The following is a 12,411-nucleotide window of genomic DNA, read 5'->3' on the forward strand; positions in this document are numbered from 1 at the left end:
ACTAGAGGCATTTCACAGTTACGATAATTCAGTGGGAAAATTCTCAGAAGCAATAAGGTGAACCTTAAGATTAAAGCATTGAGTTGAAAAAAAAATCCAATTATTTATAGAAAAGTAAATAGACCAGGTAGCAGATGACCATACAACTGATCTGACAATTAATTTACTTATGTTTCTTAATATGAAAGATGGGACAGTTGGTTAAACAGTTAAAAATTGCCAAATTTAAAAAAAATGTATATAAGTACAGAGCAACCCCTGCTCCCTTCTAGCACTGATATTGTTATCTAATATGGTAATGCAACATCTGCAAGAAAGCATCCAAGTTCACAGAGCATCAAGGAGTCCACAACAGAGACCATACTGGAGGAGATCATCTGGGAACAGGTGATTTTATGTTTGCCGTGTGCATTTTGGCAAGTATTTTGCTATAGGAGCTCCAACAGATTTCTATAATACCCTGTTTCCTTGAAAATAAGACCTTTCTGGATAATAAGCGCAATCAGGCTTTTGAACGTATGCGCTAAACTAAGCCCTACTCCAAAAATAAGCCCTCCCCATAAATATTACAATACAGCAGCAGCCATGAAGTAACCATGCTCCCCGCCTCCTGCACCTAAAAAATAATAAGACCTCCCCAAAAATAAGGCCAACTGCTTATTTCGGGGTCAGGGAAACACAGTAACAAATATGCTCACTGATCTAAAAAGATTGGCTGCCTCTGACCTATATATCTCATTTTTAGTGATGCTACTTTCTTCCATGTTTACATGGAAGAAAATCTGTTGTCCTGGATTGTTAATTAAAAATATAACAGATTGCAAGAACTTACACAGTTTTTATAATTGATTTCATAGCTTTGGATCCTAGAATTTCTTGCACAAATGGGAGGTTAGGGTTCTTCCTCCTAGCAGCTAACTGTCCCTGTCCCAATAGATATTTGCTCTTTTCTGCACATGTCATTGTGAACTGTTCTAGAATAATCCTAAAAGTGACTTTTTCCAAATATAATATGTTATGTGAAAGAATTGTTTGGATCAAAGCCATAAATGTTTCTTCTATCCAAAACCGACATAAAATGATTGTTACATGGTTTTTGATAAGAACTCAGAGAAAAATGTGCCTATAAGTCAACTTTTTTCAAGCTTCATATTTTAAATTCAAAGGATAATGGCAGAATTTGTTTGATTAAGAATTTTGTTGTTAAATAACTCTAAATATTGTCTGCTTTCTCTTCAGCTATTTGCATCATATTGGTGCATTTACTGATAAGATACAGACTGCATTTCTTGCCAGAGAGTGTTGCCGTTGTTTCCCTAGGTGAGTACTGATAGTAGCAGGAAAATTTATACTGTTCTGTTTAAATAAATGTTACTGGTATTTTCAAAGTCTAGATTGTAATTTAATCCAAGGTTTGCTTTTTTGGGTTATTTGTCTATATAAACATTTCCTTTGTAAGATTCAACACAGTGTAAGTAGATCCCTCCCCCACTCCCTAGAAAAATCCTGTGAAGTTCACTAATGTGAAAGGGAGAAATAATATGATTGGTTCCAAGTCAATTTATTAGACAATTTATGAGGCAGATTTATATGGCCAAGACGTGGGTGACTGTGAGAAGGGCAGTCACTGATTATCATGGCAGAATAAGGATTTTAATTTACAGCCCTCAGATTGAAGGTTCTTTAATCATGAAGATTGTACATATTCGTTTTAAGAGAGTGAAGGATGCAGATTATTATTGTGCAAGGAGGAATGGCAATATCCACAACTCTCTCTGTAGATCTGGCACTGCTGTTGGCAGTTTCAACATCTTCTCTGCTTGAGGTAGATCAGAGCTGTGAAAGATATAATCTTGAGCATTCTGGGACTTGCTTTTACCTTGCCTAATAAGCGATTGATACTCTGATAGCTGCCATAGGAGCATTTTGCTTTGCTATTTTAGAATATTATTCTAAATTATTCACTAAGGCTGCATTACTATTACTACTAGTCTTCTCATCGGTCCTATCACCCATCTCCTCCCACTTGTATGACTGTAACGTGTTGCTTGTATCCTTACAATTTATATTGATATTGATTGTTTCCTGATTACTTACTTGTACTCTATGACTATTGTACCTTATGATTCTTGATGAATGTATCTTGTCTTTTTATGTACAATGAGAGCATATGCACCAAAGACAAATTCCTTGTGTGTCCCATCATATTTGGCCAATAAACAATTCTGTTCTATTCTATTCTGTTCTATTCTATTCTATTCTATTCTATTCTTTTCTATATGAAAGAGCATCGCCCTAGCTGAGTCTGAGTGTTCTTTCTCCTCATCCTCTATGACATTTTTTTAAAAACATCCAGATAGCAATAGCACTTAGACTTATATACTACTTCACAGTGCTTTCTAGTCCTCTCTTAAGAGGTTTACAGAGTCAGCCTATTGTCCCCAACAATCTGGGTCCTCATTTTACCCACCTCAGAAAGATGGAAGGCTGAGTCGACCTTGAGCCTGGTGAGATTTGATCTGTCAAACTGCTGGCAGCCGGTGATCAGCAGAAGTAGCCTGCAGTTCTGCACTCTAACCACTGCACCACTGTGGCTCTTGGCCCATCATTCTCATTGTCATCAACCAATGTGACTATTAGATAAACTATTGTGCCTGATGGATGGTATTGACCAACAGATATGAAGGTAATTGGATTGATCTTAGCTGGTCTTTGAGAACCCTAACTTTAGCAGCAAATAGAGAGTCATCTCTTTCTGGATTATGGTTGTTATTTCAGCCATTGTGTAGATTGTTCCCATAAATATATGAACAGCTGTGCTACCTTTCTAGGGCATCAGCAGGAAAAACTATAAAATCTGGTAACTTGCATAATAAACAGTATGTGTGCTTACACTTAGATGGAGGCATACAGAGTTGTTATGAACAGAACTCACAGAGTGAACTAAAGAATTTATGATGCGATAAACCTGTGGTCTTTTCTCTCCCTCATTTATGATTAGATAAATATATTAATTCTCTTAAGTTGAATTCAACTCCTCATGCCTGGCTGGATATTTTTGGGACTTTCCCTGCTAGTTTACAGTCTGGAATTTCTTAATAGTCTCCCATCCCAGTACATTTAAACTCAACCCTATTTAGTTTATAAACATGGACAGAATAGCTAGGTATTTACTGCTTGCTGGAGTTAAAGATGACTATGAATCAATCTTGGCTCGTGGAGACTCCATGGATACTCTGTTTTTCTTGGCAGCAATATGGAAGTGATTTGCCATTGCTGTCTTCTGACAGAGAGAAATGGGCCAGTATTAAAAATCGTAGGATGAAGCTGGTTTAAATGTAATCCACAAAATGTAATCCACATTACATTTTGTAATCTACAGTCTGAATTCTTTACCACCTCCTTGAGATGTTGTATTGGTACTCTTGTGCTACTCCAGAGCCCTTCAAAGAAAATTCTGTAGAGCATTGTCAAAAGATAGGAATGCAAATGAGTTAAAAGGTAATATTACCAGTTTTGTTTTCAGGGAAGAGCAAAATACATGATTATAATGAATCACCTGCTTGTCCCATGCAGCTGTTTCACTTAGTTTTGTAATCAACATAAAAAGCTCAAAATTCTGAAATGCCTTCTCTATTGTTGGACAGATGTCCAGATAACTAGAGCTTGCTGGCCTTAGGAAATGCCCTGAAAACATGACTGTTCCCTCAGTCACTAAGGCATGAGCCATTGTGTGTTATGGGCAACGTGAAATTTGACCCTAGCAACTATAAGTATTTATATCTTCCTTCCTTCCTTCCTTCCTTCCTTCCTTCCTTCCTTCCTTCCTTCCTTCCTTCCTTCCTATCTATCTACCTACCTTTATTTCTTTATTTCCCTATTTATTTTCCATATTACTGAGTTGTTTTTGTTGTCAGTTGCTTAAAGTTACTTGACAACTGTTGTTGTATATGCAATAAATAAATAAATAAATGCTAAGCTCTTCAGTTGCCCAACTTGAGGGGTTGTGAAATTGTTCTTCAAATATCAGAGCAGCTAATACCAACTATAGAGCTGTTTTCAGTTTCCTCTTCTGGTCTCTCAGCAGATTGGATCTGTTATTAATAACATCAAGACAGACAGGATAAGCCCACAAGCCAGAGCTTTATGAGAAAATTTGCAGGCATAATGAGGATGAGGAGGAAGGAATACAGGACCCCTGTTTGAGACTATATTTCCTTTTAAAGTACTCACATGCAGTGAGTACTTTCAATTATCAGATGAACAGATGAATTATTCTTTGTCTGTTTTTTCTTTTTAGGCATCTTGATGGGTGCAGTTATAAAAATTATAGAATCTCAAAAGCTGGCCAACTGGAAGGTATGTCAGCAATTTTTACAATATATTTATCATATAATTGATGCCATACTTACTTTAAATAATTCAGCTTGAATGCTCAACTCCCAATTACTGTAATATTCTTTTCTTTATTGCTAAAGAAGAAAGAATTGTTTTTATTGGTCATCTCAGTTCAATAAGCTGTACAAACAGCTAGCTGATAATTCTAGAAGTTATAATCCAACACATCGATCATATCAGAGATAGCTGGCATACCATATTTTTCGGAATATAAGGGGCACCTTCCTCCCCCCCCCCCCCAAAAAAAAAAAAGAGGGTGAAAATCTGGGTGCATCTTGTACACTGAATACAGCATTTTTGACCTCCCAAAACCTTGCTCCCGCACATCCTGTTTTCCGGAAAAATGGACGCATAGAGGATTTGGGAGGCCTGCAAAGTGCTTCTGGGGGCTGGGGAAGGCAAAAACGAGCAAAAAACAAGCTCCCAGGAGCACACTACAAGCCTCCCAAAGCCTATGCATGCCCTGTTTTTTGGAAACAATGGGGCAGGCAGAGGGCTTTGGAGGCTTGCAGAGTGCTCCTGGGGGCTGGGGAGGGCAAAAATGAGCAAAAATGGGCTGTTTTTCCCCCTCTTTTTTGCCCTCCCCAGTTTCCAGAAGCACTTTGCAGGCCTCCCAAACACTCTATGCGTCTTAAATTTACCTCTTCAAAATCTTGGTGTATTTTATACTCCAGTGTGTCTTATATTCTGAAAAATACGGTAATTATAATTACACAGCAATTGAGAGTGTTATTCTGCCATGAAAACATGATGCCTAATAAACATTGCAAAATGGAGTATACCTGTTTTGTATTCCATAAACTCCTTTCCCAAGGACTCACCAATCACTCAGTTTTTATTGAGCATTTTGGGGGGAAATGGGGGAACCTCTTCTTTACATTTTTAATTAACCCTAAAATGTTTTTGTACTTTTATAAAACTGAGATTTCCTAAGCCACTGATAGGCAACCTGCAGTCAACAGTACTCCTTTTGTGATCTCATGGAATGAATAAGAACAGCATTTTCAGTCTAATTTAGGGGATTTGAGGAATTAAGAAGGGAAGGATTAAGGTTTGTTAGGATTAAGAGGGAAAATAAGTATATTTAATTCTTTAAAGCCCACCAAAAGGTGAGAAAGAACCAAAATCTACCCTAGTCACATTCAGTTAAAAACTGCATTCTGAACTATCAAAAGATTTCCCTCTATATATTTTTATTCCAGGATCCCTAATTTTAAATATAGAATTTTAGATTCTGTAGATTCTACTTAATAATAATACATTACTTCACTATATTATCTTTGTTATTATATTGCCTATTTTGACAATTCAGATATTAGGGTAGTACTTTCTTTGAAGTTTCTCAATTCTTCCTCCTCCTATTTTCTCCCCAAGTGCAATCCTGTGAGGTGGGTTGGAAAACTTAAATGACTAGGTTAAGAATAGATTGTCCTTGAACAAACCTATCTGTATGATGACTAGAAATCAACAATCATTTTGTGGCACATACTGTAATAAAATGTTCCAATATGGTATTATTCCCTTCCTCATATATCTCATAATTTCTTCATCTTTTTTTGCAGGAAGAAGAAATGTTTCGTCCTAATATGTTTTTTCTTCTTTTACTTCCGCCAATTATATTTGAATCTGGGTATTCATTGCACAAAGTGAGTGTTTTTTGGGTTGTTCGTTACAATGATTTGTATACAGCCTACTCAAGGTCAATTACAATAGTAGAACAAGCAGAAAACAATATTGCAAAATCCACCAGCCAGAAACAATACTACATTTCATTTTTTTTTTTTTTAGGTATTTTATTAAGATTTATAGGCCGCCCTTTTCCCTGAGGGGACTCAGGGCGGCTCACAATCATTAGGGAGGGGGTGCAATACAAAATAAACAATATGTAAACAAAATAAAGTAATAAAAACACAACTTGCATTCAACATTCAACACTCGGGTGGGGCAAATTAAAGACTTATCCCCAGGCCTGTTGGGAGAGCCAGGTCTTGAGGGCTGCGCGGAAGGCCTGGACGGTGGTGAGGGTGCGTATCTCGACGGGGAGATCGTTCCACAGGGTCGGAGCTGCAACAGAAAAGGCTCTCCTCCGTGTAGTCGCCAGTCGACATTGACTGGCGGATGGGATTCGGAGGAGGCCCAGTCTGTGCGATCTTATCGATCGGAGGGAGGTAATCGGCAGAAGGCGGTCTCTCAAGTACTCAGATCCACTACCATGAAGGGCTTTAAAGATGGTCAACAGCACCCTGAAGCGCACCCGGAGAGCAACAGGTAGCCAGTGCAGCTCGCGGAGGATGGGTGTTATGTGGGCGAACCGCGGTGCGCCCACTATCACTCGCGCGGCCGCATTCTGAACTAACTGCAGTCGCCGGATGCACCTCAAGGGCAGCCCCATGTAGAGCACATTGCAGTATTCCAGCCTAGAGATCACAAGGGCTCGAGTGACTGTTGTGAGAGCCTCCCGATTCAGGTAGGGTCGTAACTGGCGGACCAGGCGAACCTGGGCAAATGCCCCCCTGGTCACAGCCGACAGATGATGATCGAGAGTCAGCTGTGGATCCAGGAGGACTCCTAAGTTACGAACCCTATCTGAGGGGTATAAAATTTGACCCCCCAGCCTGATAGATGGAACATTAGCCAAATTGTTGGGAGGGAAACACAACAGCCACTCGGTCTTGTCCGGGTTGAGTACCAGTTTGTTAGCACTCATCCAGTTCTTAACGGCCTCCAGACCCTGGTTCATCACGTCCACCGCTTAATTGAGTTGGCACGGGGCAGACAGATACAATTGTGTATCGTCCGCATATTGATGGTATTTTATCCCGTGCCTCCAAATGATCTCGCCCAGCGGTTTCATGTATATGTTAAATAGTAGGGGGGATAAGACCGAACCCTGCGGCACCCCATATTTTAGGGGCCTCAGGGACGATCTCTGCCCCCCCACCAACACCGACTGCGACCTGTCCGAGAGGTAGGAGGAGAACCACTGCAAAACAGTGCCTCCCACCCCCACCTCCCGCAGTCGTCGCAGAAGGATACCATGGTCGATGGTATCGAAAGCCGCCGAGAGGTCGAGGAGAACCAGGATGGACGCATGGCCTCCATCTCTGGCCCTCCAGAGATCATCGGTCAATGCGACCAAAGCGGTTTCTGTGCTGTAACCGGGTCTGAAGCCGGACTGGAAGGGGTCAAGGTAGCTAGCTTCATCCAAGGCCCGTTGAAGCTGGAAGGCCATTAAAATTCATTAAAATTATAAACCTCTAAAACCCTCTAAAAGCTCCGGAATTAATGGAAATAATTGGTGTTGCCCAAATCATTGATGGACCAATATATGCCAGGCTTGCCCTTTATATCTGGTTTCTGTGGTTAGCCAGAATGAGTTTGAATGTGTCATTCCTGAAGAAGTGGAAAGGGATATTAAATTATAAACTTTTTATTAGATCCACACTTTTCCTAGCTGCTGAAGATCACACATAGCGTGCCATGGTTGAGTCCATTCAGTAATGGAAAGAAATGATCAGAGATAGCCAGTTTATGGAAAGGCCCAATTGGCATGCTGAGCCTGTCTTCTGGAGCAGCATTTTCCCAGAAGTTCATTTTGTTTCTTTTCTTAGTTTTAAAGGCCATTCAATATATATGGTGTCCCCCCCTCCAAGGTATTGGGTTAGAGTAGGTGGTAAAACTTACAGGTTTTTTTTTCCTGGATGGTTTTCTCTTCTCTGGGGAGGATCAGTCCTTTCTTTTTTGCTTCATTATATGTTTTTTTATTATTGTTTATTCTGAGAAGAAAGCAAAGATGAGCCTCAGTCTGCATAGATAGCAATGTCTCTGGATCTGAAAGTCCAGTTTATTCATGCCAGATATGTATGATTTACCAATATTTACACATGGATGAGGAAGTGCACCCTGTGCTTCTCCAAACCATGTATTTATTTTTTCCCTAATTATGTGTTGTACAACATTAATTTTTACATTTGCTTGGATTCAGGTCCTGATATGGTTGCAGGTGATTTTTGGTTTATAGCATTTTCAAACCTCTTGCATTTTCTTGTCCTCTTGCATTTTCTTGTTTTAGGGGAACTTCTTCCAGAACATAGGCTCCATCACCTTGTTTTCTGTTATTGGGACAGCTATTTCAGCTTTCATAGTTGGTGGAGGAATTTACTTTCTTGGTCAGGTGAGAATGTGCATGGAGAACTTTGCATGCATGAATTTCATTGTGGTGTGGAATACTCTCCAGAAATTAAAGATGTAGAATGGAGTTTAAAAGAAATATTTGCAGTAGGAGAATAGCTGGAATAATTGGTAAAGATAAATAAATATATCCATTTTTATTTCTCCCAATACTTTTCCCATTCCAAGTTTATTTCAATTTCTTCATTGCTGAGTTCTTTTAAAAAATAAATAAATAAATGAATGCATGTTCCTATACGTTTCTCCTAACAGAGGAATGAACTCATCACTTAGCTTCCTGCCTTCCTTCTCCTCTGTGTAGAGTTGATTAGGCAACATGGAATCAGGAAATAGAGAAGAAAAAGAAGCACTTTTGTATGGTTAGGAGTCTATTCAAATAGTGTTGGAACTGAAAATTTCCTGTATGGATTTTGCATACAGATTTCCTAGCACACATATTCTTTGCAAGCAACTTTATCTAATTATTTTTAATGTTACCCTTATGAAAATGGCATACTTTGTTCTAATATACATTGTTATAGTGATATTTGTATTTGAGAATCCCTTCATAAGGACTTAAATATATGCAAAAGCTTATCATAAAATATAATTGTTTTTAGATAAATCAGAGCAATGTTTTGAGAGTCAGTTTGGTGTGGTAGTTAAGGCACCAAGCTAGGAAACGAGATATTGGGAGTTCTAGTCATGCTTTATGGATGAAACCAGCTGGTTGACCTTGGGGCCAGCCTTTTTCTCTCCATCCTAAGAAGAAGGCCATGGCAAACCATTTCCAAAATCCTGCCAAGAAAACTGCAGAATCTAGATAGTTGCCAGGAGTCAAGACTGACTTGAAGGCTCAATCAATCAATCAATCAAGTAGTGTCAGGATTCCAACAGATACCCTAATTAAATCATGAGCTTCGAGCCAAGCTTCAAAAGAAATCCAGTTATTTATTAGGAACAACATGTTGGCACTGCCTACATGTCCTATGTAATTTATCGCCCAATTGTGACCCTGTTTACCCCCTCCTCCCAGAGTGTGTCATAAATCACATTCTCCAAAGGAACACTTTTGCGGGCTGTAGAGATTACACCACTCTGGTTGTAGCAGGTATCCTGGGATACAGCCTTGAGAAAGGTATGCGTGGAATGTGCTTCTGGTTGTGGCTGCCTGCTGTTTTCCCCCCTCCTGCCTATGGCAACTCGAGAGCAGGCCAGGGATGCTTTGCAAGTTGACATAATGCTTCATAGGACACAATGATTTTTTTTTTTACAGTTTCCTGGAATTACTGCATTTCAGAATCTTGCATATATTTGACCAGTGATATATTCTCTTCTTTGACTATTCAAAATCTGAAATTGACTTCCTAGAGTTATTTACCATTCGGTCCCTTGGATCTTCTACATCAGAGGTGTCAAACTCTATTTCATTGAGCGCAGCATCAGGGTTGCGTTTGACTTCGTGGCGCCAGGGTCAGCATGGATTCCCGATCTCCTTTTTTGGCTGCCACAGCCTCCTGCAACCCTCTGCCAGTGAAAACAGAGGCCCTCCCGAGCTCCATTTTCGCTGGCAGAGACCCCATGGGCCAGTCCTTTACTGTTTCCAAGGCAGACCCGTGGACCAGATCTAAGTACCTTGAGTTTGACACCCTTTTCTGCATCATAGACATCATTTTGCTTTTCAGGTTGCTGGCATTTTACATAAGGAAACAACAGTAATTGTTTCCCTAGCTATAGCAGGTACTGTTGTCTGACTTTCAGATGGTTTTAATTAAAACCCAGAGCAGCAAAGGAAAGGCAGAGTATCCCCACTGGGGAATTCCCAGGTAATTAATCACTGCCACAGCAGAGACTGTATCTTTATCAAACATAATGCAAAGCAAGGTGATAGCACCAGCATTTAATATTTGTAATAAAACAGAAGACACTTATATTTAAGATAGGAGTGTTTGTGTTGAGAGTTCATGTAGTAACTCTTTAGGTAGAATTGAAAAGGACCTGCAAAATAGTCTAGTCCAGAAGTGTAGAGCTTTTCAGAGACAAGAGCTACATTCTTAAAAAGTGGGAAGAGCCAAGCTAAATTTGATTTTTACTACATATTTAATAAAGATAATTTTTATAAAATTAATTAAATGTAGATAATATGACTTCTTTTTGTCTCATTAAAAATAGTGTCTAGTGTAATATTGTGGTTGGATTTAAAATTTTGGGAACTGCATGTCACTTGGAGAATAGCCCAATACTTGGGAATCAGTGACCCATGAGACATTGCTGACTAGTCACAGCATTCCTCAACTTTGGCTATGTTGGCTAGGGCTATTGGGAACTGCAGTTCAACTCAGGTTAGGATCTGTGATCAAGATTACTGCTTCAAGCCTTTGAACATCTGATGAAGGACAGAATCACCTGGAAATGGCTTTTATATTTAACGATCCCCCCTTTAATATTTATTTATTCAAAGTCTGCTCTCTAAAATATTTCCCAAGCTTGATAAATACCCGATGTGTAGTTTTCATTTCCCAGAATTCTCAACAATGGCCAGTCTGGCCATTGATGAGAATTTCAGAAAAGTGAATTTCAGAAGTTCAGAAAAGTGAGCTGTGATAAGTATTCAAATTCTATTTGCAATTTTGATCAATTAAATTCTGGTTAACTAAAAGAAAGCTGTGATTAGTTAAAAAGAAGAAAAGAATAGCTGTTTAAAAAATGAAAGGAAATAATTGCCTCAAGCAGGCCTCAGCTTGATTATCTTGAATGGAAAAATATTGCTAAAAGATTAGTTTCTTTGCACAAATCCATCTGTCTCTTGAAATCTATTACTGAAACTTCATTCTATAAGTACTTTTGTCATCAGAGTCATAACTACTTTGATGGCCTGCAGTTGGAGACATCTTAGAAAAGTAGTGTAAGTTTGCAAAGGATCCTACATTATCTTGCTATTGTTTCAAGTATGACTCTGATCTTAGTTTTCATTTCACTCATTCATTTCATTAGTTTATGCTTCGTGTTTCAACTCTATATGCGTATTGCTACTGTTTTGTAGACATATTGTACAGTAATAGTTTATGCTTCATGTTTCAACTCTAAATGTGTATTCCTACTGTTTTGTAGACATATTGTACAGTAATTAAATTTAAATTGTCCCTCCACTTGTAATTGCTGTCAGGTGGCATATAAATTTTAACAAATATGATTATTTATCTGTTCAGAACAATGTGAAATCATAGCTGCCAGTACCTTAGCTGTGTTGGCCTTTATATGCATCAGGTTCTTCTTAAGAACCTAGGGTATTACAATGTATCGATGTAATATATTTGCAGATGCAAGCAGTGTGGTCTCTCGTAATTGACAGATGGAAATTCTAAGTATTATCTAAGATTTTTGGAAATGGCACCCAGTGTGTCAATAACCACTGGGACCACCATAACTTGTTAATTCCATAATCTTTCAATTTCATTATTCAGACCTTGACAGTCTCAAAGGTGCTTTTTAAAAATTTAACTGGACTTTGTTTTTCCTTGAAGACTTTTCACTTCTCATCCAAGAAGCTTCTTCAGTTCTGAACGAAGATGATATGATGTGCTGAAAGCACTATTTGTTGGTCTGGGCATAAATGACTTTGATTTAATTCCATTCTTTAATTCCTTATCTGATTTTATAAAAATGAAATTGTTTCAGTGAGCAGATATGTGCTTCATTGAACTATACATTAATAACTTTAGGTTTTTTTGCATGTCATGCTGAACGCATGAATGTCTTTAGCATTTTATGAGAAATTCAAGACTTCTTGATGACAGCATACTATATTAGTTAGGTCATAGGAATGCTCACCACAACTTTATT

General features: G+C 38.7%; 1 protein-coding gene across 1 annotated transcript in view; it reads left to right on the forward strand.

The window, feature by feature from the left end:
* The window catches only part of SLC9A8 (solute carrier family 9 member A8), a 59,121-nt gene that overhangs the window by 13,941 nt on the left and 32,769 nt on the right, over positions 1 to 12,411 (forward strand). Inside the window, exons 3-6 of the mRNA XM_032217698.1 lie at positions 1,240 to 1,320; positions 4,301 to 4,359; positions 5,961 to 6,044; positions 8,471 to 8,572. Of these exons, the coding sequence (XP_032073589.1) occupies positions 1,240 to 1,320; positions 4,301 to 4,359; positions 5,961 to 6,044; positions 8,471 to 8,572 (326 nt within the window). The remainder of the gene's footprint in view (positions 1 to 1,239; positions 1,321 to 4,300; positions 4,360 to 5,960; positions 6,045 to 8,470; positions 8,573 to 12,411) is intronic.

Source organism: Thamnophis elegans, chromosome 5 (genome assembly GCF_009769535.1).
Source record: "Thamnophis elegans isolate rThaEle1 chromosome 5, rThaEle1.pri, whole genome shotgun sequence".
Lineage (NCBI taxonomy): Eukaryota > Metazoa > Chordata > Lepidosauria > Squamata > Colubridae > Thamnophis > Thamnophis elegans.